The sequence below is a fragment of the Batrachochytrium dendrobatidis genome (genome assembly GCF_000203795.2).
Source record: "Batrachochytrium dendrobatidis JAM81 unplaced genomic scaffold BATDEscaffold_9, whole genome shotgun sequence".
Taxonomy (NCBI): Eukaryota; Fungi; Chytridiomycota; class Chytridiomycetes; order Rhizophydiales; genus Batrachochytrium; species Batrachochytrium dendrobatidis.
In genome coordinates this window covers 764,801-788,326 of record NW_006281107.1, presented here as the reverse complement: position 1 = coordinate 788,326, position 23,526 = coordinate 764,801, and the positions used below count along the sequence as shown (strand labels likewise).

The window sequence follows — 23,526 nt, the reverse complement described above, 5'->3', positions numbered from 1 at the left end:
AATGGCCACTGTTATTAAGTTTATAGGTACCGTTTCTACTATATAATTATATTGCCTCGTATCATTCTATCTAGACTCGTGAGCCATTCACAGCTATCCTGTCATGTGGTCTTGTTTATTCACGATTACTGCATTCCATCTGTTGATCAAAATACTTTTTCGCAATAGGCCATGACTAATTGTAAACCCATTAGCTCAAAAAATGAATATTTTATCAATGGGCTTCAAAGCCATTCATGTATCTACAGAGATAGACGTCACCATTGACAATTGGAGGCCATTGAGGGGTTTTTAAAAAAGGCAGGTTTACTTTTTCGTGTTTCTTTGGAAATAATAGTAGCTGGCATAACGGTAGTAGTAAAAGAATGCCAAGCTAGGGCTGTCAACCAAGTTTCATTGTTGTCATGGTGACCACAACCAGGACGTACATGACACGAAATTATGGCAACCGTTCATGTCCCAACATCAGAGGTAATTGCATGATGAGTAGTATTCAAAGCCCTGCAGTTTTTTGTTTTCTGTTGATTCAACTTGCTTTTTTTCTTTGGTTGGTGCATCAAAACAGCACTTTTCATCTCGCTTCCACAACAACAACATGACCGTGTGGGTTGCGCGAAAAAGGGCCATATACAAGGATGATCGTATAGGTTGAATTGCGCATACACATTGTAGGTACAAATCGGAACCCTTTGATTGGGAGTTTGATGGGCCATTCGTTGTTTTTCAAGTGCTTGGCGCATCGCATTGATTTTTCAGCACGTTCTCGCGCAGGATCGTCATACGAGAAGATGCGTTGGTAATGCGGGATTCAAGGAAATGCCATTCCGCGCTCAGTGTCCTGTAAATCGGGACTCGAATGTGGACTTACCATTGCTGCTGTGAAAAAAGCCTGCAACAACCAATGTTGGGTGATGGCAATACAACTCTGTAAAATATGTCAACCAACCTAGCAGTTTCACGACACAACGTTTGTGATTGTTGTAAACGGATACGCAACTAAGCGTGTTTCATTTTGCAGACGTAAACCTTTTCTTGACACTGATGTCAAAACCGATTCTGGTAAATGTCCCTGTTCTCACAACACTCTAGCTTTACACTCGCTATGAATAGTGGCAATCATCAAAAAAGATGGAGAATGGGCTATCCAACTGCTGTTGATTGAGTGAGAAATATATCGAAGCATCTATTGTTCGCCATATTGCGCAACCGATTGATTGCAAAGCATTTCACATGCAATGTGTTGACTCGGGCCGGGACCAAAAACATGACACGATCCATTTCCATATGCCTGAGCGACTTGTTGACATGGTAACGTGCTGTATAGCAGGTATTGCAACAACCGTTTTATTTTTTGACGTTTTTGCAAAGCATCAGGCGGGGTTTCTTGACGGATGTTTCAAGCAAGCACAGACAGACACCCGATCTGTTGTACACTTATTGCGTAAACGTATGTTTACAGGAACAGGTTGATGTTTGTTTCAAAATGAAAACGGCTGATCAAACGGCTACATTCAATCGTGTAGATGTGTCGGTTTTGAGCAATCCTGTTGTGCCAAACTTGTCTAGATAGTTCACGCTTTGAGCGCCAACTGATCGGTGCACATGATGTAGTCAGTAGCGTTGTCGATAATCGGAAACACACTGTGCATCACAATCCTGTATTCGGAATCTTGTGCAAATGTTACCACCCACAAGAAAAGCGGTCATTACTTGTTTTTGCTTGGCATCATCCTGCATAACATGCCGACACTCCAAAAGCGCAAACTGCTTCCATCACGTCTGCAAACGCCGTTGAACGTTTTTGACCCGAGTTGTCGTTTGCTTCAACGTCCACGAGTGCAATGTATTCATCTCTAGCCATCATCACTGATTAGCGTAATGGGGCTCGAATAGCATCAAAACATGTTGAGAGATATACATATAGATTGCCTGTCAGATAACACTCCACGCTAGCAAGATTATCTGACCATTAATGAATTTAAAAAGCACAGTGTTTAGTAAACTAGCACCAACGATGCCATGACACTGACTGCCTATTATACACTCTTGTTTAGTGTCATTTTATATGAATAAAACAGCAAAACTAGATGTGAAAGCTTGTATTAACAAACTACGGAATGAATGTTGTGATTTATTTTTGCTTTTGTGAGGGGTGTTGGCGCAATTGGTAGCGCTTTCGACTCCAGATCGAAGGGTTGCGCGTTCAAGTCGCGTACGCCTCACGTTTTGCAACTTTTTGCAAATGCATGTATGCGACAAAACAGTCAAATATCAGTGACAATTCGACTTGCTAACACGATCTGCTGCTCTCCCTATCCAATATATGACAACATCTGATCTTGTTTTGACAAGTTTCATCTATATAATCTGTATGCTAACCTAAACCAATCGTGCAGTTTTATAAATCGAAAACTCTTGTTTCTAAAGTACATCAGTCTATCTGATATCATCAGAATGGTTTCAAAGCATGGCGAGATTGGATTGAAATATAAATGTTTATCTCAGTCGCGAATGAATCTGTTTCTACAGCTTCTAAATGGCTCAGCAAGCATACGGATCGCTATCACGATTAAAAACCATTATTTACAAGTACAGTTGATGGCAGCAAAAGATGAACCATTTATTTGGAGGTCTTCTTCTTGGGACGCAGCTGGTTACTGTGTCCGCACTTCTTCTTGCGGCAGTTGGTGGCACGAGGAGGCAGACGAGCATAGCACTTTCTGCACACCTTCTTGTCACAGTTGTACTTCATGGCCAATGCTTTGAGGGTGGGTTCAATAACACCACCACGAAGACGGAGGACAAGATGGAGAGTAGACTCCTTCTGGATGTTGTAGTCGGAGAGAGTACGGCCATCTTCAAGCTGTTTTCCGGCAAAAATCAAACGCTGCTGATCAGGAGGAATTCCTTCCTTGTCCTGAATCTTGGCCTTGACATTATCAATGGTGTCAGAGGACTCGACCTATTTATAAAAACCAGCCAAAACAAAGGTTTGCCATAAAGCGGATTGTAAGTCAACGGTTTGAACTGATTGCAGATAGTAGAAGCACATCTAACTGGTTTGCACTGCATGCCAAATTGGTAGGAATTCATATCTAAGCGTAAACTCGGAAAACAAGTGAAGCCATTTTATCCCGATGAACACTCTGGAATCAAACATCTGTAGAGATCCACCTCGAGTGATATCGACAGCTGTCTACTCGTCCTGTTTCTAAAACAGACACTATATCTCCAGAGCCAATACTGTCTCATTTTCAAAACACTAGATATTCCGTCCAATTCTGATGATCGTACAAGGTTGAATGATCAATGCAAATAGCTAACCTCAAGGGTGATGGTCTTTCCCGTCAGGGTCTTGACAAATATTTGCATCTTGAGCTAAAAAACAAATCATGCCAATGGCAGTTGGAATATGTCAGTCTTGGATACTACTTGGCATTGTCAGTCAAATCCAATGCAGACACCAGGGAAACAAATGATGGTGTAGACAGAACGCATTTCATTGATGGATGGATGGATTGGACAGAAGTGGCAGTGGATATGCATGTACAAGACCTTACAAAAACGGTGGTGCGAGCAAAAGTCAAGTGAGCTTCAAATTGATGTTCTCAGACATGAGCGTTACCAGTCCAGATTATTACACGTGATCAAGCAAAACAGTCACGTGAATAACACTCTGTCATGGATCTGACTTGATGCTTGCCAACTATCTATCCAATACAGCAGTTTTAAACTCACTAGATGCCACAAGGTTGGTTGGTATTGCCTTCCCATTTGACTGACAAACTCTCACTTCAGCAGCTGTAATTTGTTCGTGCACTTGTTTATGATTGACTATACATTCAGCATGCCATTGCCTTCATTGGCTTTGATTAGTTCATAACATTAACATCAAGTGCTTGGATTGATGACCCCTTGTCGCACGTGGAGATATCTTATCAGCACATTGATCAATATCAACAGAATTTTTGGTTTATAGAACGCCGACTTGGTTGGTTGAGCTGCAGTGCCTTTCTAATCGCACCCTTGAAACCATCCCATATCAAATTATTGCAGATTTACTCGAGTACAAAGTTTTCCTAATTCAAATGCAATGTTTTAGATAGCATCATTGTCAAGGAAACCCTTGATGCCAAAGTCACTGAAGAAACCTCTGGAGAACGCCATCTTAATCAATATCACATTCAGCGTGTATTGGGTTCTGGCAGTTTTGGTATCGTGCATCTAAGTCTAGACGCGGACAGCAATACTCTGGTAGCAATCAAAGAATTTAGTAAAAGTAAACTACGGAAACAGCAGGCATTGAAGAATGGCTTGTTTATCGGTGCGTGTAGAGGACGTGGACGTGGGCGTGGCAGAGGTGCTGGTCCTGCAAATCTGGCAGCTTCAGGAAATAACCATGCTATAGTGGCCAAACCTGTTGAAAATCCCATCGATCTAGTTCGTGGAGAAATTGCTATTCTCAAAAAACTTCGTCACCGCAATATCGTTAAACTATACGAAGTTTTGGACGATCCAGATCAAGTAAAGCTTCTACACTCTTTTAAACATGTTATTATATTGTATTTTTGATGTGTTAATATGTAGTATGACATCTACCTTTCAGGACTCGCTATTTATGGTATTCGAACTGTGTGAAAAAGGCTCGCTTATGGATATTGGACTGGACCATCCTGCACCACCTTTGGATATAGACTTGTCTCGACGCTATATGCAAGAAATGGTTTTAGGCATTGAATATCGTGGGTTTTACTATTTACTATTGCTTTTGATTGTCCTCTTGCTAATCTTGGATCTTGTTTGAAAATAGTTCACGAGCACGATATTGCACATCGCGGTGAGATGGATTGTCTTTTAATAGTAACATAATTTGAAATGCTTCGATTGTTAGAATTGCAACTTACATCGTGTCTCATTTTGGCCCATGTATATCTTCGTTCCCAGATATCAAGGTACTTGTTTTATATCCTCTCCATCTTCAATCTCATCACTTACTCTTATTATCTATATTTTCATTCACTGCAATTGGAGTAGCCGGATAATATGATGATATCAAAGGACGGCACTCTTAAAATTGTCGATTTCGGCGTGTCCGAAATCTTTACAAAGGATACGGGAACAGTTGTCAAATCTGCAGGGTCTCCTGCATTTTACTCTCCAGAAATGTGCACTGGTAAGCCATTAGATCCTGATCAATCTCATATGAATGAATTCCAACATCATGCATATGTCACATCGTGTCGGTATTGGATACTAATCAATCGTTGTGTATAGCACGACATGGTGATTTGAGTGTCAAACCTGTTGATATCTGGGCTTTGGGCGTAACGCTGTATTGCATGATTTTTGGTGTTTTGCCATTTTCAGGAACTTCGCTACTGGATCTCTACGAGAATATTCGCGTAAAAGAGTATGTCTAGTTTAAACTAGACAATGTCTGCTTCTCGCTATAATAATTTCATTTATACAAGCTAATCATTGTCCTGCCAAATCTAGACCAATATATCCAAATGTTACAGATCCATCATTATTAGATATTTTAAAGCGACAGTAGGTTTATGTCGAATGGCAAATTGAGCTGTTTAAATCCTTTACCATTTCAAGATAACTGACTCGTGTACTTTTGATGATATCAGATTGGACAAGAACCCTTTGACACGAATTACAATGGACGAACTCCGAGTAAGCGTTTGAATGTTCTGGATGATTGTCAAAGTATTGTGAAGCACCACTTTGTATTGCCCAATTCGCTTTTTTAATTCTTGTGCCATTTATTTACTGAATTTCTTATGGAACCAACTCCAATCTTTTGCTCTGATAGGTTCATCCATGGTTGTCCAATCACGGAAAGCAACCGTTGATAACCAAAGAAAAAAACTGTGCAGAGTTGGTTCTTGCTGTCACTCAGACCGAAGTGGATGCAGCTGTAAAACCTATTCATTCACTACTCACAGTGCTAAAGGCGGTTACAAAATTGAAAGGGTTTGGAAAAAGCGGTGCTGCAATACCCCATCCGCCCACTGGAGAGAATCACTCAAAATAAACTAGTTTTTGAATCTCGGCATAACACCAATTCGTATTTGAATCTCCAATAGACTGTATACGTTGAATATAATTTGTGCTTTAAAATAAATTAATTCTTTGCAAAATAGTTTGCTCAAGACACAACTATACATATCAACGTTAATCTTGCTAAAAATAAAGTCAAAACACATTTGCACAAACTCCAAGCCATTTAACGTACACGTTTATATAATTACTGCTAATTGGCAAACTCCCAAAATAAAATGATGCTTAGGATTTGCCACCACCTTCATCCTTTAAACTATTAGAATCTTCTCGATTGGGACTCGTTGATGCATCCGACATGGACACAATCCGTCGCTGTCTAGTTGCAATCCGCTGCAATTCCGGTACACTCTTGACATCATCCCTTGACTCATCCAGTTCTTCCAAGTTGGGATTAGAGTTGGAATATGATGCCTCACTCAAACTCGTATACAATCCTCTGTCCACTCGATTTGAGATTGGATTGGAACTTTTGGGTAATGATTGACGAATATTCGAAGTGCTATATGAAGACATGATCAGCATTTGGTGCAGGCTGCCCATTTGGTTCTGGTTCGGGTTTCGTGAACGCAGCCGGTTAAAGATTCGGTCAATCGTATCAGGGATTTCAACTGTTCCTGCAGCCATGGACAACCGTCGGCCATTACACATTCCACCCAATCCTCCTTGCACAACTTCTTCAAAACTAATTTTGCGCTTTACAGTGGTTAAAGAATTGCTATATCCATGACTGGTTGACCCAATGCCTGCTAGGGAATCCATAGTGCCCATTTTTCCTTCGCGTCCGCTGCTACCACTGGCAGACATGTCTGTTTCATTACACGTGGTCAAACATTCTGGCGATGCAACACTTTCTGAAAATACTGCGGGTAACAAATTATCCCACTCGCGCGCATTTTCATAGATGATATCAGTCAAAGTGACCATTCTTGGAAAAATTTCCGCCAGGGTTTCAAAATAAGGTCGAACAATAAAGTCGGTAAACGCCATTTGAATCTGTGCTTGATTCATTGTGTCTCGGTCCATGTTGGGTGAAAGCGGAAGATTTTTTTGACGTTCCAAGTCGCCTTGATTAAAAAACTCTTGAACAACAAGATCCGACCATTTCCTACAGAGGTTAAACGGCCTTGCAGGATTACTGATATCTATTAGACATGTTTGAAGATCAAGTCCCGTTTATAAAGTGTCGTGATCACAATCTAATTAGAACGATACAATATCATGGTCGCTAAAACTAATCGTAAACTCACCAGCAGCGTGAAGAATCGCATTCAGCATGTTTTGCTTCATAAAATGATTTTTTATAATAACTTTGGGCAAGCTATCAGTGCTAACATCACTTCCCGTCCAGCTACTGCACTGATCATTGGACATTGAGCATACATCCCCTGTATCTGATATTTTAAACTTTGCAATCCCCTTTAATCCGCTGTCTATCATTTGAGCCTCTGAAAAATTCCGCAACAAACTCGCTTTTAGCAAATCTGGTTCTTTACCTGTGATTGGAGTCGGAGTGTTTCGTGACAACGTCAACGGCGTTGTGGATTCCTGAGTCTCTGCAAACAATGAAATCTGCTCCAAAAGTGTAAAGTGGCACATCATGTCGGTTTTCAATATTGAATTTGTAATTATTTCCATAATACACAAAATGATTTCAGAAATTGACATTTCTGATACATCGCCATAGCAAAGTCGCGATAAAAATGTGTACTTTTCAGTGAGAAGAGTTTTACATAAACTAAGAGAGTGGTTTTCCAATACAGATTGATTATGATATTTTTTTGCTAGATCTGTGTTGGAGTTTACTTGGAATAGATTGTTTGTTCCGGGATGCTGTGCGTCGTGGGATATTGCTGCAAGTAGCATTGCAGCTATATCAAGTGAAAGTAAATCAAGTTGCTCTTTAAGACCCATGTCGTGAAGAAGGTAATAAGTCATATATGTCATGTCGATGGCGTGTAGAAATGAGTGATATGGGTTATCGAGATACGCTGCAGCAATTTCTGTTGAAAATTCAAAAACTTCTTGAAGCGTTGTAGAATCTTGAACAAGGCTTTGCTTTACAAACATTCCTAGAAATATTCCGATAAGCTCTAGCAAATATGTTTGAAAGCAACAATGGGTTGTTTATAGTCGATATATGTAAAATGGTTTGGTAAAAATCAAGTGTGTCGCAGAGTTAGTATACCATGTCAGGTTTCCATATAGACAGCCAACAGGAAATATACAATTAGAAAGTCAAATGGAATGGATCTAGCGCAAAAATCTGCTTTGATGCGATTATCCATATGAAAAGACACATGCTGTCCATGGTCTATAATATCCATGAAATATTTCCATAACATTTCTCATTTAGTTTTAATAGATGACTAATGAGTATTGGTCATATATTAAAATATTGGATTTTAATCCACATATCCAACGTCATGGGCATAGGCTCATACCTGCATGGGTCCACTCCCAAACAGAAAAGTCTAGTCCTAGGTTTATCAGTTCGTCATTAACAAATAGTCGCATAGTCTATAGCGCACCAAGGTTTACAGGATAGATATAAAATTATCGAATGGACATAGTAAAGTATAAATAGTTAGTTTAAATCCAGCACATGAGTGAGAAATACAGCCTAGTAATCGGAAGATGCTGTAATGTTTCAATGCGCATATACGATTGGCCATATGGTGATTCACATACAACCAGTTGATACATGCAAGTGACCTGGGTTTCAATCAGATTACGACCAAGTCAAGTGTATTGAATCACTTCACACCTTAAGAACACAGGAAACATCGTTTTCATTGATATTAATGACACCATCTGTCTTGGACAGCTCTAACGACTCTATAATTTGCAGCATTCCGCAGTAACGTCAGATGGTGGTGTTGTGAATAGTAACAGTCGGTCAGTTTGTCTTTTGCTTGGCCGGTCGAGGAAAACAATTTCCAGCTGAAATACAACTGAATCTTTGCCCAAATTACCGAGTTGGATAGCCTGTTTTAGCCAAAATACGGGAATAATGACCGACTTGTCTTATTCTTTGCATCCAGTTTCCAATGGATTGAATCTTGTTTATGATCCTGTCATTCTAACATGTCTTTCAGTTGTTTTGGTTCATTTACGCGAGCAGTCGGTCATCACAATTACTGTAACTGTATGCTTAGATTACATGACTCTTGGAATTCAACATATGGGTCATCGCAATATACATTCCACCATTGTTCCTTTAGTATCAATGATCCAACTACCAAGCATAGGATTGTAAAAACTATTTGTCATAATGTCAATCCTAATTATCGAATGCCACGAGTTTTGTTTTTTACACCTGTTTGTGTTGAATATCTTTTAAGCCTTTGCTTTGGTCGGATTTAAATCTTTACTCAAGCTATTCGAATCTATCGCGTCTGTAAAACGACAAAATAATGCGACCATTCCCAATATGGAGCGACAAGGTATATTCATTCATCTTGGATATCTTGTATATATCCGAGTCAATAGTAAAATCATTGCATATGTACTTGGTTCAAGTAAACATGTGTTGACTCGATAGAATAAACTGTCAGTTGTGGACTAATGAGTCCAAGTTCAAGATTTCCACCAACTCGCATATATGCACATTAAATATTCAGTACTATTTTACAGCATGTAGCCTTTATTTTTCTCAACAGCTGTGCTTAACAGTACAACTCAATACATTTGTCTATTGTAGGTACAAGATACGGCAGGTACCCCACAACCCATCTACAGCCTTATCTACACCTACGATGGAGAGTATCTTATAGCAACTGCAGGTGTTGAGATTTTAATCTACCATTCCACAACTGGTGAACTTCAAAAAACGCTCAAAGGCCACAAAGATGCCGTGATATGTCTATGTCCACTAAAGGGAAACGGCTTCGCATCAGGTGGTGCAGATAAGCAGGTGATTATTTGGAACAACAAGTGGGAAGGAACGCTCAAATACTCACATAACGATACCATCCAATCCGTGTCGCAAAATCCTGTCACTGGAATGGTTCTGTCCTGTACTGCTTCAGATTATGGATTATGGACTCCAGACATTAAAGCAGTAAACAAAACAAAGGTAGGCCTGAAAATGATTTTGTTGGACAATACCAAAATGGTGTTTAGATCTATGCTCTTGCTTACCATCAAATATACACTAGGTTCCATCAAAAATTTTGTGTAGTTCTTGGACATTGGATGGCCAGCATTTTGCTCTTGGTCTGTATAACGGAAATGTATCAATTCGTTCACGTACTGGAGAGGAAAAAGTCCGTATCGAGCGTGGTTCCTCACCAGTATGGTCTGTAGCATGGTCGCCTGCACCAGAACTAGACTTGGACATTCTCGCTGTTACCGACTGGTCACAAAAACTTTCTTTTTTTCAAATCAACGGATGTCAAGTCGGAAAAGATCGCCAGTTGGGTTACGATCCATGCACAGTATCTTATTTCCCAACAGGTGATTATCTCGTCATAGGTGGATCCGACAAAAAAGTCCATCTGTGGACACCAAATGGCGTACGTATTGCTCCCATCTGTGATCGCCAAGGCTGGGTGTGGTCTTGCAAAGTCCGACCCAACCATAATCACGTCGCAGTGGGCAGTCAGGACGGAACCATTTCTATTTACGAAGTGGTGTTAAACATTGTTCATGGACTCTACCATGATCGATACGCATTTCGACATAATTTAACAGATGTAGTTGTCCAGCATCTTTCAACAGATCAAAAAGCACGTATCAAGTGCTGTGACTATGTGAAAAAAATATCTGTATATAAAGATCGACTGGCTGTGCAACTGCCTGATCGTATCATCATATACGAGTTGTTTCACGATGATGCCGGAAATATGCATTACCGCATAAAAGAAAAATTACAAAAGAATCTAGAATGTAATCTACTGGTAGTGACGTCACAGGCCATCATACTTTGTTTGGATCAAAAGCTTCAAATGTACTCGTTTGTGGGCGAAAAAGAGCGTGAATGGAATTTAGATTCATCCATTCGATACATCAAGGTTATTGGCGGTCCAAGTGGGCGTGAAGGATTACTGTTGGGACTAAAAGACGGTCATATACTCAAGGTTTTTGTTGACAGCGCATTCCCCATTTCAATTGTTAAACTACACTCGCCTATTTGCTGTATTGATTTGAATCTGTCACGAACCAAGCTAGCAGTGATTGATGATCAAAATACATGTGTGGTATACGACATAAATACAAAGGATGTCCTGTTTCAGGAACCAAATGCAAGCAGCGTTTCATGGAATACAGAGGTGGACGACATGATGTGCTTTTCTGGTAACGGCATTTTGAATGTCAAAATTGGAAACTTTCCTGCTCATCAGCAAAAAATGGATGGGTTGGTTGTTGGATTTAAAGGATCACAAATCTTTTGCTTGAATACGTATCAAATGACTATTGTTGATGTGCCGCAAACGACTGCTATGGATCGATACATGGAAAAAGAAGAGTTTGATTCGGCGTATCAAACAGCTTGTCTAGGTGTTTCTGAGGGAGATTGGCGAAGATTAGCACTCGAAGCACTGGAAAAACTGAATCTAAATGTATCTAAAAAAGCGTTTGTTAGGTTGCGAGATTTCAGATTTTTAGAAGCTATAAAGACGATTGAAAAGCTTAAAATTGAAGGAGGCAAAGAAAACGATCTTTTTTTGGCACAGGTGGCTGCATTTGCCGCAAAATATCACGAGGTAGAGTGCGTTTTGATATTGTATTTAAACAATTCATTTTGCTACTATATTCTTGCATTGAATCAGTCTAAACCATTCCAACTCTTGTTTATTGTAGGCTGCACGACTTTTTAAACGCGCAGGTCATGTTCAGCGGGCCGTAGAGATGTTCACCGAACTAAATATGTGGGAATATGCTACCCAGCTTGCAGAAGAAACCGATGGGAAAACTCAAGATATTCTTTTGCGTAAAGCACAGATGCAGGAAGATCGCCACGATATGCTTGCGGCTGCAGCCACGTATGAAGAGGTTGGCGATTATGCCAAAGCTATCGACATTCTTGGTCCAGCAGGATTTGTTGATCGTCTGATGGAAATTGTTCGTAAACTTGACAAACAAGCAACCAAGGAACTTGTGCAATGTGCGCTGTATTTTCGTAAGCACAATCACCAAGCCTATGCCATTGAAACTTTTATAAAATTGGATGATCTGGTTAGCCAGCTGCAAATGTATATCGACATGCAACAATGGGATAATGCATTTCGAATTGGAGACACACATCCAGAGTTAAACAAGCAAATTTACTTGCCATATGGTCATTGGCTGGCCATGAATGATCGTTTTGAAGAAGCGCAGAAATACTATATTAAAGCTGGTTGTATACACGAAGCCATCCGTGTTCTTAAACAACTATCCCAAAATGCTGTGCTTCAACAGCGGTTTGACGATGCTTCTTTTTATTACTGGACACTCAGCAAAGAGTATCTTGAAATAGTTCCTACTGACTTGGATGAAAGCCAGCTTAATCAAACCCAGCGACGTGCATTTATGCAATACAAGAGTTGTATTGAACTTGCAGAGATTTATCATGCATATAAATCTGTGTTTCGATTTGTCGAAGATCCATTTACGTTCACTTTGCCAGAATCTCTACTTAATATGGCCAAGCATGTGTATATTTTCTGCACAAACAAGTACACTCCAACTGGAATCAGTAAAGTCTATGTGCTCTATACCATGGCAAAAATATCTCGTAATTTAGGTGGGTTTAAACTAGCACGATATGCGCTTGAGCGTCTTATGCTTATGAAGGTTCCACCCAAATGGCAAGACACGCTCGATTTAGACACTGTGACAATTCGCAGTAAACCTGTAACAGATTCAGACGAACTAATGGTAACATGCTACCAATGTTCAAGCATGAATCCACCATTCCAATCCAAAGCAAATGCATGTATAAACTGTTCCGAGTTGTTTGTTTTGTCAATGTATTCGTTTCATAGTTTACCGCTCGTTGAATTTGTGTTGGATGCAGGCATCTCGGATCAATTGGCAGAAAAGTTGATTTTTACAGATTTAAACAAGGAAAACGGTGCTATCAATGACCAAGGAAGATCTAGACCGAATGATGAAGTAAAAGGAAGTGCTCAGTCTGCTATTGAGCAACAGTTGGCCACCATGCCACTCCAAACAAAACGTGGATCAAACCTAATTGAAAACCCAACTACACATCCAAAGTACTCTCGTCAACAGCTACAAAATTTAACCAAGTACCAAGTGTTTGTGCGCAAAAGTTTGCATCGATGTGTACCTGTGAGATACTTTTATCGCGTTCAATCCGATACAAGAGTTGCCATGTGTAGTTCTTGTAATATGTTTTTCTATGAAGACGAATGGATCTCTGAAGTATTGTCTTATGGTAAATGTCCATTTTGCAGATCTAAATCTAGTATTTCCGAATGAACCGAGTTTATTGGTGATGGATTTGATGTAACATTACTGGTTGCCTCATCATTTCGATTTAAACATGCGCTTCATACCAACTTGACACTATACGTTTGGAAGAAAAATGAAGGGTTATATATTGTTCATTGCTTGAATACATTTCTGATGATTGAGAGCAGGACTGATTTGGAGTTGAGTCCCAACTAAATTGCTTTCAGTTTAAGCCGTATTCACATCAAATAAAACACTAGATTTTCAAGATGTGCACTCTTTGGTTTCTTGAACCAGACGCGAAGGTATGTGTAAGTTTGTAATTGTATTGACAACACCAAAGCCCAATATTTGGTAATTGTATAATACACGATTGTATCAAACGGAAAAAGCGGAAAGACTCAAGACTATAGTTTGGCTGTATTATACAATATGCGTTGCATTTAAAGAATCGAGAGTGACAATTTCTAGCAAGTGCAATAATATTCAAATATTTATTGCAAATAATAAAAGTATTCCATTTTACGCGAATACGGCAGTAAAACAAGTTTGTCGAGGATGAACTTTACAGCAACGCATCGAGGCCAGCTGGCCGTTGCTGCAGCAAGTGGTGGTCTAGCTGTTCTTGCATTCATCTGGATTAAAGGACTTTTTAGAAAAAGAGTGGAACTACAAAAGTTTAAGAAAGAGTTGGCACAGCAGGTCAAGTTTGATATTCCTGAAACTGAAATACTCACTCCAGAAGCCGAGTTGCTGGTCAAGGAGCAACTCTCTCGTAATATTGCGTTTCTTGGTCCAGAGGTGCACAGTTTGGTTGCTTGCTAAATAATATATACTGTTTTTGAATACGTTCCTTGACTGATACTGGCTACTTTGAAACTTAGGGAGTTGCCAAATGTCGCAAATCGTTTGTGATTGTTGTTGGTCTTGGTGGTGTCGGTAGCCATGCCGTAAGTTTCAAGTCATGATTGATCGTGATAGATTGTATGGATTTACTCTCGACTAATAGGAATGATTAAATATGCCATTGATTTATATTTGATGGTTTATTAGGCCCACATGCTAGTGAGATCAGGAATTGAGCATGTTCGTCTGATTGATTTTGACCAAGTAACATTGTCATCCCTTAATCGGCATGCTGTTGCCAATCAATCGGATGTGGGAACATTTAAAGTAACGGCAATGCAGCTACACCTTGCAAACATTGTTTCTCATGCCAAGATCGATGCAGTAATTGAACTATTCGAAAAAAAGACCGCTTCTCGCTTGCTAAGTGGAAACCCTGATTTTGTTCTAGGTAAGACTGCCACACAATGATTCATAAGAGGATAGTCAAGAAACTATACTGCACAAAGCATCTTTTGTTACTGACCTACTCTATTGATCTTTTAGATTGTATTGATAATCTCCAAACTAAAGTCGATCTACTCGAATACTGCCACAATCATAACATTCCTGTGATTTCATCCATGGGTGCAGGAGCGAAAGCAGATGCGTCTCGTATTCAGATTGCAGACATTAGCGACACATTCGAGGATCCGTTGGCTCGCTCAACCCGCCGTCTTCTTCGACTCCGTAAAATTGAAAAGGGAATCACGGTTGTCTACTCTACCGAAAAACCAACCAATGTCAAGCTGGTTGAATTGACCGAACAGCAATTGGGCGATGCCCAAGAGTTTGCCCCATTGCCTCATTTCAGATCGAGAATCTTGCCGGTTTTGGGAACAATTCCAGCATTGTTTGGAAATGCTATGGCTTCATATGTGCTGACTGAATTGAGTGGATTCAAGACGGATCCAATTCCAGTCAAGTCAAAAAAAAAGATTACTGATAAAATGTTTCATGATTTGCTCAAGGCTGAGCGTGAACGAAAGTAAGCTTATCCGAAATTACCTGTTTTCAATGTTCAATATCTAATTTTAATCGACTTTTTTTAACGTGGTCTTGGTTAGCGTTCCAACCAAAGTAAACTCGGACGATGCTGCATTTATTGTAGACGAGGTAAACCCTAACCACCTAATGTATGGTTTGATTGATGTGCATGGCTAATCATAATTCATTTTTGATAAATTATTCATAGATTTGGGGAGGACGAAGTGCGCTCACTGGCGCCACATCAGAAAAATTAATTCTAGTCCGCTGGGATCTAACCAAGCCAGCCGAGTTTGGCAATCTTGTTTGCCTCACAAAGCAAGAGGCAGAGCTTCATAAAAATGGTGCACTGAATAATTTGAGTACTCTATACACTGCTGATCAATTGGCTAAAGTGCAAGAGAAGTTGGATCTAGCCGTATCACTTCAAAAATGGAGAATAAAATAAATGTATGTGCCATGGAGTCTGTATTACTGTTGTATTCACGTAAAAGGATCACTTGTACTGTTTTACAGCCACTATTTTGTTTCAGGATAAATAGTGGGTGTATAGCTTTGTCAAAAAGTTTAGAAAACACAATGCTGTCCAATAAATTTAATGAATTGGCTATTTATTATGTATTTTGGCACCCTTGGTTGGTGTTCCGCTTTACATGAATACGACAGTAATGATCAAAAGCAACTAATGCGCTTATTATTTTGCCTCGTCTCGAGACTCATATGTCTGGAGACCGTTGCAATCACTATTTTCAATTCGAAAATTAGTATATTGAAAATTCGTTAGTATATATGGCAGTATACATACCAGAGAATACTGATAAACGTTCCGCCCATTCCGCATTCTATCAGATCTAAAGTTGATTCATCAGACAGACTCGGTAAATTGGCAGGATTCATAATTAAATTATTGATCCAAATCTCACCTTGGAGTGTAATTCGAGTTAAATCTTTTGGATGAGCCATATCAAACAGTTCATTCTATTAATGCAAAATTAGATCTTTTGCACTGAATACATTAAAAAATAAACTTTAAACCACTACGTACTACAATATCTTTGGCTGGAACTAGTTCATATCCCAACAGTTCTTGTTTTTTGGATACCTCCTGTAAACAAATATTAAATCAATTTCAACACAAAAACAATACACATTTGATCAAACATACTTGGAAAAATGTAGAAATGATGTTTTCGTCAAGATATCCACGACTGTAAATATCCAGCAGTTTAAAGCAGTATGTAATTGATTGTGGAGATCGCATATTTTCCATTGCAAGAACAAAATCGAGATAGGCGTTGAAATCCTAAATATAAACATTCGCAAATCAGGCAAAATAAGTAAATAAAAATATTATATTTGTATTTTTAAACTATTTAATGCAAGTATACCAACCATTTCGTTATTATATGTTTGATTTTCTTGAAAAACTCGATCTAGAAACATGCCAGTTAAGGTCTGAGACCGATATTTTGAGAGCTCCTTTCTACTCACCATACCGTTTCTATCTGTGTCTAAATTCAAAAATTGTCCTGCATAATTCAAGGTTTGTATAGCCTCGATATTAAAATAACGATTGTAGAGCTAATATACTTTAACACATTTACTGACCATATACTCTCAAAGCAGAGTAAGATGAAAACCAATTGGTCTGTTCATACTCTCGTGGAAGATCTGGGTCGCGAAGCTCTAGTAGCTCTGTAAGAATGGGTGAAAGCAAGATGCATTCTATGGCCACTTTACCTATTTGGGTGTTTAATATATTGTCAAAATAAAAGCAATACATTGGCATCTTTATGAATATCCAATGGTTGCAAAAGATTCACTCTCACCTCTTCTCAATGGATCCAAAAAAAACAAGATTTTGCGAACAGCAGTACAGATGTAAAATTTCTCAAAAGGTGCACTAATGTTGCGCAGATTGAGAGTAGGCATAATAGTCTTGATATATGTTTGTAATTCCTTTAAATCAAAGAGTTAAATTTATACAAGATGCTCGACCAGCTTTCAAGACGGTGTTTTTAAACTTACGAATTCGGTCAGATATCCATCTGCATCTTCATCGTATATGCTTAAATCGGCACGAGCCTGCATCAACGAAACTAATGCGCTTGACCAAACATATAATGAGATTAGGTACAATGAAAAAGACAGTATTTTACAATATAGCCAAATCAATCAATGCACCTTTACGGAGGACAAAGTTAAAAAAGGCAAGAATATCAATACGACCCTGATCATCTCTAGAAAAACGAAGAAATAGCGATGGTTTGAAGAACTGTGCATACTTTGTATCCAGATCCTCCTCAACAGCTTGAAACTGTGCAAACGATACTCTCTGGATTGGCGTCCCCAATAAAAAGGTTAATTGCATCACCAAATCCGAGTTTTTAGATTTCAAGCTGAACAGATTCAAGAAATACCTGGGATTTATCATTGGATTGTATAGTTGCATGAGAACATAGACATATCCACAGTTTATCCAACTCATCATTTGACAATATAGACTTTCCGTGCTTGTCTTGGAGGGTCAGAAGCGACAGCCTTGTTAGTTCAAGTCTAATGGCACTAGAACTGTCCTGCTTTTTAAAAAAGAATTTTGGAATAGTTCCAGCAGGACTGGATCTGGACTGAGAAGTGTCTTGGTTTGCAGATGTATCCGGCATGCGACTTAAAATGTGTTTCAAGACATTCCACTGAGATTTATCTGATGATAATAGACTCATTCTTACTGAATAGCGTGAGGGTTTGGAGTGAAATGGCAGATACGGAGTGTTGAACTTGTATTCTGGCTCGCACAGGAGCGTGTTGAAATATGCGGTGTGGGCGGAATTCGGCCATTCTAACAGCTGTTAACCAGGGCCGCCATTAAATTGACAAACTTTGATTTTCTATTGTAAAGATGAGTGCCATGCCCACAGCTGCTACTCCTAGCTCTGCACCTGGACAGTCTATGCTTGTGCATTTAAACAGAGTATGTGATGATTATTCTGAACTCCATGTCTTGCATCGTCACTTGATACTCACACATCTGTTTTTTGATGGTTCAATCTGTATACAATCTTTCGACATCTCGACTGAATCATTGTCAAACTTGATACTTTTTGGAACCTTGATCCATCTATTCATCCAAAAACAACCGACTTTGAAATAACAGAAATGTCAAAAGATCTTGGATGACTTGACACCTTACACAACCCCACGATGGGCTGGAACAGCGGTTCTAGGTGTTCTCTATACTATTCGTGCATTTACTGCTGGTGGTTGGTATATTGTAACATATGCTTTGGGTATATACCTGCTTAATCTGTTGCTGGCCTTCTTGACTCCAAAATTCGATCCTGCATCGGAAGAGGGATTTGACGATGAAAGCGATGGGCCAATGCTTCCAACCAGACATGACGATGAATTTAAACCGTTTATTCGTCGTCTTCCTGAATTCAAATTTTGGTAGGCATTATAACGTATTGGTAGTTCTGCTATCACAGTATCAGTCTTGGCAGTTACTGAATATGATCATGTTAATTATTTATTTGAAAATGATCGTTGGGTCTGACGGAATTCATCTAAATCTAGGTTTTACTCTACTCGTGCTCTCTTGATTGCATTTGGATGTACACTCTCAAGTGTCTTTGATTTGCCCGTATTCTGGCCGATTTTGTTGATATACTTTATCATCCTATTTAGTATCACCATGAAGCGCCAGATCATGCACATGATCAAGTACAAATATGTACCATGGGATTTTAACAAAAAGGTAGATTCAATGCCGATTTGCCATTCCCTTTTTATCTAGGCTTTGATATTTTTGACCCTGATTATTTATACTGTGGATTTATTATAATCTACCCCATATAGCAATACAATACTGGTGCAGCTAAATCTGAAAAATAAACCAACTGGACTTCATTTTATGCTAGTGCGAGATTTTACTACATTTTCTTTGGTTCATGCTCACTGTACATACACGACAACATATTCTGTGTGATACTGTCTGAACACTTTGGGTTATATTCATCAAGGACAGCATCTTTGTGATATGTCTGCACCGAGATGCGAAATAATCTCGTGTTTGATGTGATGCTGTTATTTACAGTCGTATTCACGTATAATGGAATGATGAATAAGGATGCCAAGGTACATAATAAACAGTCAGACTCATGGAATGATAATCTCCACCAGAGTATTTGTGATTTTAGGATACAAAGGCGAGTTTGTAGAGTTCAGTTTTTGCACTGTAACAATCGCCACCACATTCAATGTCTTTTTGAAGCTTGGCAACTGCGTTTGTTTGGTGATGTCGGTGGATTGTCTACTGGCTTAAGTGACATGAGCATCCATCGCTCGTGTCTTGCGTATCACAACAACAATCTGACTTATTGGCACAATCTGCTACTCTTTTTGATTGAATATGGGACATCGTTCATTTGGTCCAACGACAGCTGTTCGCTAAACTTGATGTTGGTCTTGTTCTGACGCGAGAGTTTCGGCATTCCACTTGTATATTTGTAAGCTAACCTGAAACAGTCATGCAGTTTTACAAACCAAAGACTCTTGTTTCCAGCAAGCTGCAACAGAGTCTGCTCGATATTATCAGAATGGGTTCAAAACATGACGAAATTGGGCTGAAATGCAAATAAATATTTTCATCCCGTTTTCGTCCCTTTTGTTTCCATTAAACTGCTTCAACTCAAACATGTCACTATCACCTATGGTTCGACAATCCATTACTGCCATATGCACTACTCGTCCATTATTGGCACTATCTCACCAATCACAGATTGTATGACTACTTTGAATTGTTGTTCCGGCTCAAGCTTCTTGATTGTTTGAGATTGCCATCAGCCCATCTTTTCTGTCGACTCTTGACTCGAGTCTTGCTAACCAACTTGCCACCTAAATATTCAGAGATGCAAGTTTTCTAAACCCGATCTACATGTCTATTTGCTGGAAGATGTCAAAGGTCTTGGAAAGCGAGGTAAGCCTGTCAAGTGGGTCTTGAGTTTCGACTTTTCTTCAATCTCTTGTATTTTATCGATAACCGCAGTTGGATATTTATATACCGTTTGACTGATACAACTATTGAAACTCGTTTAATTTATAGGCGAGATTGTCCAAGCTGCACGTAAGTTGATCTTGCTCATTAGATCTGGTCATGTCCATCAAAACATTGGCCAGTATATTATAATAGCTTTGTCCTTATTGCTCTATAAAACTACACCCGAGTTATATGGTTTATTTAATCAAATATTTTAAAATACAGCCAAAACAGTTCGAAACTACCTTGTACCATTTAAACTGGCGTACTATCTGCCTAGATTCAACGACCAACCAGTTCTTCCAGAAAACTGGATTCCCAATACCAATGAACAGGAGCTCGATATCGAAGTCATATCTCCAGCATTCTCAACAGTAATATATAATGAATCAGCACCACAAACTGTTCTTTCCCCAGTGGCTGATATAACTATGGGACCAGTACGTTCAGCGGCCCAAAAGGAGTTGGTTGAAAAAGAATACGAGCAGCATGATAGCGAAAATCGTATTGCATTACTCTCACTCGATCGATTGGTTTTCCATCGTGTGCGGATTTCGCCAGACTCGGACAAGATTTTTGGATCAGTATCTCCATATGACATCTCGCTGCTTTTGGATCAGTCGCATTCGATTCGTGTCAATCGTGACTTGATTATTATAAAATCTCAAAAAATCAAGCACATTGGTGAGCACGATGTTGAAATTCAGTTTGGTTCTGGCCTACAGCCCGTTCAAATCAAGGCTGTCATTGAAGAGCTTAAATAATAAATGGGTTGGCCAAAAAAAGTGTTTTTTGAGTGCTTGTAGTTTATTGATTTGATCAAGTTGAAAGATCTTTGGTATTTATATTGATGGAGGCTTCCAATTCACCTTTTGTTGCAACATATTCGACAGCTCTTCATTGATCACCTCCTCCAACGAGTGCTGGTCTCGTGCATAAATCCACTTTCCTGTTTTGGCTTCATAATCATATCGTTTTGGCCCACTGTATTGCATAAATAAACATTAATTCGAATCACAAGTTGAACCATGCAAGGTTGGATCCTTACCTTACAGGCGATGATAACCACACTTGCTTATTCGGTGGTTGTTTGTTAATGACGAATATACCATGATCGCCCAGTTTAAGTGTAAGCACTCCACTCTAACCAACATTCCAACAAGCACGTATCAGTCTCTTATCCAGTAGTTTATAAGCTCTTGAAAGCATACCCAAGTCTTGACCAAGCAAAACATTACCGAATAGACCACATCGAATCCGTCCATGTCGATCGAATCACCAAGTTCTTCAAGATACTCCAGCAAAGAATTAAGATAAACATTAGCGAATTTGTGGTAATCGTTTTCAGACAGAGTGGTTGAATGGCTGACTAAGGGTACATGTGCTGACTGGATGGTGTTTGGAGCTTTGGAGTAATATCGGATAGGATGCAGTGGGTGGACCTGGATCAGAGGAATGTAATGGTGATGAAATGCAAGGAGTGACATGGGTTTTAAGCGTTGTTTCAGACACATTATGGTGGTCGCTGTTCTCCGATGCATGCCAGACATTGATGACAGAGTAGCGTACAAGATACGATAGTAATGGTGAACTGAGCGTTCCATTCTTTTCTGTTTCACGTGACTGCATTGATGCTCCCGAGCAAATTCCCAGATGCAGTAGACTACTCACAACTGGATTGAGACGCAATTGGGGTTTTACACTGCCAAACAGGTTTATAATCCAACGGACTGTTTATTCAATATTTGAAAGTTTTATTAACCTGGCGCGGTTGGTTTGTTAGGTTGCGCATGCTCTAGTGAAGATAGAGTAGATGTTATGGGTGACAGAGTGGACAGATTTGCTTGCAATATATCATGTGTCAGAGGAGTAAACGGGGAGTTTAAAGCACTGGTGGGCTCTGTGTATGGGTGAACCTCGGTTGCATCGCGTTGCTGCTGGATCGGTATAACTTCCGAGACATCAGGCTGCAAGTATACAGAGGTGTGCGATCGATCGCGATGAGCTTGACCATGTCTCACAATACTAGTTCTAGAAGGGATTGATTTGGAATGATGTGATGGTTGTATGGCTACTTTGTTGATATCGAGGAGAGAGAGTGGTTTGGATTGAGTCGCAAAATGGTCTGCCAAACGTTTGCGTAGCATCGTAAAAGAACACATTTTCCAATCTACTGCATCACCAGGCTGTTTGGGCACATTGGGATAATCTGAATCTGCAATAGCCTCCCATAAATTATACCTTAAAAGTAGCCGAGAAAACACTGCAGTTTGATGATGCGTTGCCAATGCCATATCGTTCAGCGTAGGATCTGCCAAAAATGTAGTATATTGTGTAGGAAATCAGCAAAACGTGTAATGTTCAAGAGCTATACATTTGTGGATAAAACTATAAATTACCAATGTTGCTGTAGTCTGGAACATTGGAAATATCTTTCCCAGACAAATTTTCCAAAACAATCTGTACGTCTTCTTGAGGCAATAGCTGCTGCATACCAGGATGCATATGTTGTAAAGCATTGCGTCCCATGTCCATTGCAAGAAGCCATCTGAATATTTACAATGGTTATAAAACAGTCGAGGCAATGCCATTGGAATGCAATGCACCATTTTGAATGGATTATGTCAAAAAGTAACTCACTTTGTCTTTGAATAGATGCATTTATCACAGGCATGCAGAACCATGATTTCAACCACTACATTATAACAAAGTAGAGTTAGCTATAGCACTGGTGCAAGTGCTGACATCAAACCAAACGCGAATGGATAAAGGCAAACTTGATCAATGACTCTTGCTACCTCCAGTATTAATTGATGACAGGGCAGGAGAGTCTGTGAAATCCCTTATGGAGAGTTTATGAAGCTGTAATCCCCAGCGCACTCCACTATCCTTGACATGCTCTTTGTGGTTCGTTGTAGCCCTTTCATGTATATCCGCCTCTGAATGTGATGTATTTGCCATGATGCTACGATGGACCAAAAAAGCGTGTAACTGTTTCAGTTTTAAAGTAGCGAAACAAAAGCAAATGTTGGGATTTACGGCGATGTGTATGTTGGGTAAGAAAACAATGAGGGGTGAATGTTAGTAACTCGACAAGCCATTGTTGGATGAACGAGGGTTTCAAATGCAACATCAACGCGACTCAC

At 39.5% G+C, this 23,526-nt stretch overlaps 11 protein-coding genes across 11 annotated transcripts; 6 read left to right on the top strand and 5 right to left on the bottom strand.

The window, feature by feature from the left end:
* Positions 1 to 1,230: 1,230 nt before the first annotated feature.
* Positions 1,231 to 1,739, top strand: BATDEDRAFT_26318 (uncharacterized protein; the record flags this gene model as incomplete). Its single annotated transcript, XM_006680295.1, has 2 exons — positions 1,231 to 1,447; positions 1,567 to 1,739. 2 exons carry the CDS (start codon positions 1,231 to 1,233, stop codon positions 1,737 to 1,739), a joined length of 390 nt encoding a protein of 129 aa, XP_006680358.1.
* A 1,043-nt stretch (positions 1,740 to 2,782) lies between these two features.
* On the bottom strand, positions 2,783 to 3,372 carry BATDEDRAFT_17228 (ubiquitin; the record flags this gene model as incomplete). The annotated part of the gene is made up of 2 exons (XM_006680212.1): positions 2,783 to 2,962; positions 3,325 to 3,372. Coding segments are annotated over 2 exons (228 nt in total), but the record flags the coding sequence as incomplete, so codon positions are not given.
* A 369-nt stretch (positions 3,373 to 3,741) lies between these two features.
* On the top strand, positions 3,742 to 6,043 carry BATDEDRAFT_90088 (uncharacterized protein; the record flags this gene model as incomplete). The annotated part of the gene is made up of 9 exons (XM_006680511.1): positions 3,742 to 3,751; positions 4,103 to 4,524; positions 4,607 to 4,742; positions 4,811 to 4,837; positions 4,945 to 4,952; positions 5,035 to 5,173; positions 5,275 to 5,410; positions 5,637 to 5,682; positions 5,822 to 6,043. 9 exons carry the CDS (start codon positions 3,742 to 3,744, stop codon positions 6,041 to 6,043), a joined length of 1,146 nt encoding a protein of 381 aa, XP_006680574.1.
* A 251-nt stretch (positions 6,044 to 6,294) lies between these two features.
* Positions 6,295 to 8,962, bottom strand: BATDEDRAFT_35570 (uncharacterized protein; the record flags this gene model as incomplete). Its single annotated transcript, XM_006680356.1, has 4 exons — positions 8,837 to 8,962; positions 8,514 to 8,589; positions 7,320 to 8,162; positions 6,295 to 7,214 (listed from the first exon to the last, which is right to left on the bottom strand). The coding sequence occupies exons 1-4, from the start codon at positions 8,921 to 8,923 to the stop codon at positions 6,295 to 6,297; spliced, it is 1,926 nt and encodes a 641-aa protein (XP_006680419.1). The 5' UTR covers positions 8,924 to 8,962.
* Positions 8,963 to 9,575: 613 nt separating this feature from the next.
* Positions 9,576 to 13,500, top strand: BATDEDRAFT_26315 (uncharacterized protein; the record flags this gene model as incomplete). The annotated part of the gene is made up of 4 exons (XM_006680294.1): positions 9,576 to 9,590; positions 9,773 to 10,147; positions 10,230 to 11,777; positions 11,875 to 13,500. The coding sequence occupies 4 exons, from the start codon at positions 9,576 to 9,578 to the stop codon at positions 13,498 to 13,500; spliced, it is 3,564 nt and encodes a 1,187-aa protein (XP_006680357.1).
* Positions 13,501 to 14,031: 531 nt separating this feature from the next.
* Positions 14,032 to 15,793, top strand: BATDEDRAFT_12848 (uncharacterized protein; the record flags this gene model as incomplete). The annotated part of the gene is made up of 6 exons (XM_006680202.1): positions 14,032 to 14,274; positions 14,358 to 14,423; positions 14,527 to 14,770; positions 14,866 to 15,346; positions 15,426 to 15,474; positions 15,554 to 15,793. The coding sequence occupies 6 exons, from the start codon at positions 14,032 to 14,034 to the stop codon at positions 15,791 to 15,793; spliced, it is 1,323 nt and encodes a 440-aa protein (XP_006680265.1).
* A 246-nt stretch (positions 15,794 to 16,039) lies between these two features.
* Positions 16,040 to 18,008, bottom strand: BATDEDRAFT_90315 (uncharacterized protein; the record flags this gene model as incomplete). The annotated part of the gene is made up of 10 exons (XM_006680433.1): positions 16,040 to 16,088; positions 16,151 to 16,323; positions 16,391 to 16,450; positions 16,511 to 16,648; positions 16,738 to 16,856; positions 16,954 to 17,085; positions 17,175 to 17,304; positions 17,374 to 17,444; positions 17,530 to 17,680; positions 17,766 to 18,008. 10 exons carry the CDS (start codon positions 18,006 to 18,008, stop codon positions 16,040 to 16,042), a joined length of 1,266 nt encoding a protein of 421 aa, XP_006680496.1.
* Positions 18,009 to 18,499: 491 nt separating this feature from the next.
* Positions 18,500 to 19,096, top strand: BATDEDRAFT_6277 (protein retrieval receptor; the record flags this gene model as incomplete). Its single annotated transcript, XM_006680170.1, has 2 exons — positions 18,500 to 18,792; positions 18,919 to 19,096. Coding segments are annotated over 2 exons (471 nt in total), but the record flags the coding sequence as incomplete, so codon positions are not given.
* Positions 19,097 to 20,031: 935 nt separating this feature from the next.
* BATDEDRAFT_90085 (uncharacterized protein) lies at positions 20,032 to 21,168 on the top strand. The gene is made up of 4 exons (XM_006680510.1): positions 20,032 to 20,125; positions 20,251 to 20,320; positions 20,447 to 20,467; positions 20,606 to 21,168. Exons 1-4 carry the CDS (start codon positions 20,039 to 20,041, stop codon positions 21,142 to 21,144), a joined length of 717 nt encoding a protein of 238 aa, XP_006680573.1. The 5' UTR covers positions 20,032 to 20,038; the 3' UTR covers positions 21,145 to 21,168.
* A 69-nt stretch (positions 21,169 to 21,237) lies between these two features.
* Positions 21,238 to 21,750, bottom strand: BATDEDRAFT_6729 (ferroxidase; the record flags this gene model as incomplete). Its single annotated transcript, XM_006680172.1, has 3 exons — positions 21,238 to 21,364; positions 21,429 to 21,523; positions 21,619 to 21,750. Coding segments are annotated over 3 exons (354 nt in total), but the record flags the coding sequence as incomplete, so codon positions are not given.
* A 387-nt stretch (positions 21,751 to 22,137) lies between these two features.
* BATDEDRAFT_26309 (uncharacterized protein) lies at positions 22,138 to 23,341 on the bottom strand (the record flags this gene model as incomplete). Its single annotated transcript, XM_006680293.1, has 4 exons — positions 22,138 to 22,691; positions 22,780 to 22,928; positions 23,021 to 23,075; positions 23,179 to 23,341. 4 exons carry the CDS (start codon positions 23,339 to 23,341, stop codon positions 22,138 to 22,140), a joined length of 921 nt encoding a protein of 306 aa, XP_006680356.1.
* Between the last annotated feature and the right edge of the window lie 185 nt (positions 23,342 to 23,526).

Excerpts from the sequence above, each read along its gene's own strand:
- BATDEDRAFT_90085 (XM_006680510.1), top strand. The coding sequence starts at position 20,039 with ATGTCACTATCACCTATGGTTCGACAATCCATTACTGCCATATGCACT. Across the intron at positions 20,126-20,250 it reads TATCTCACCAATCACAGATT|AGATGCAAGTTTTCTAAACC; the intron begins GTATGACTACTT and ends CTAAATATTCAG. Across the intron at positions 20,321-20,446 it reads CAAAGGTCTTGGAAAGCGAG|GCGAGATTGTCCAAGCTGCA; the intron begins GTAAGCCTGTCA and ends TTTAATTTATAG.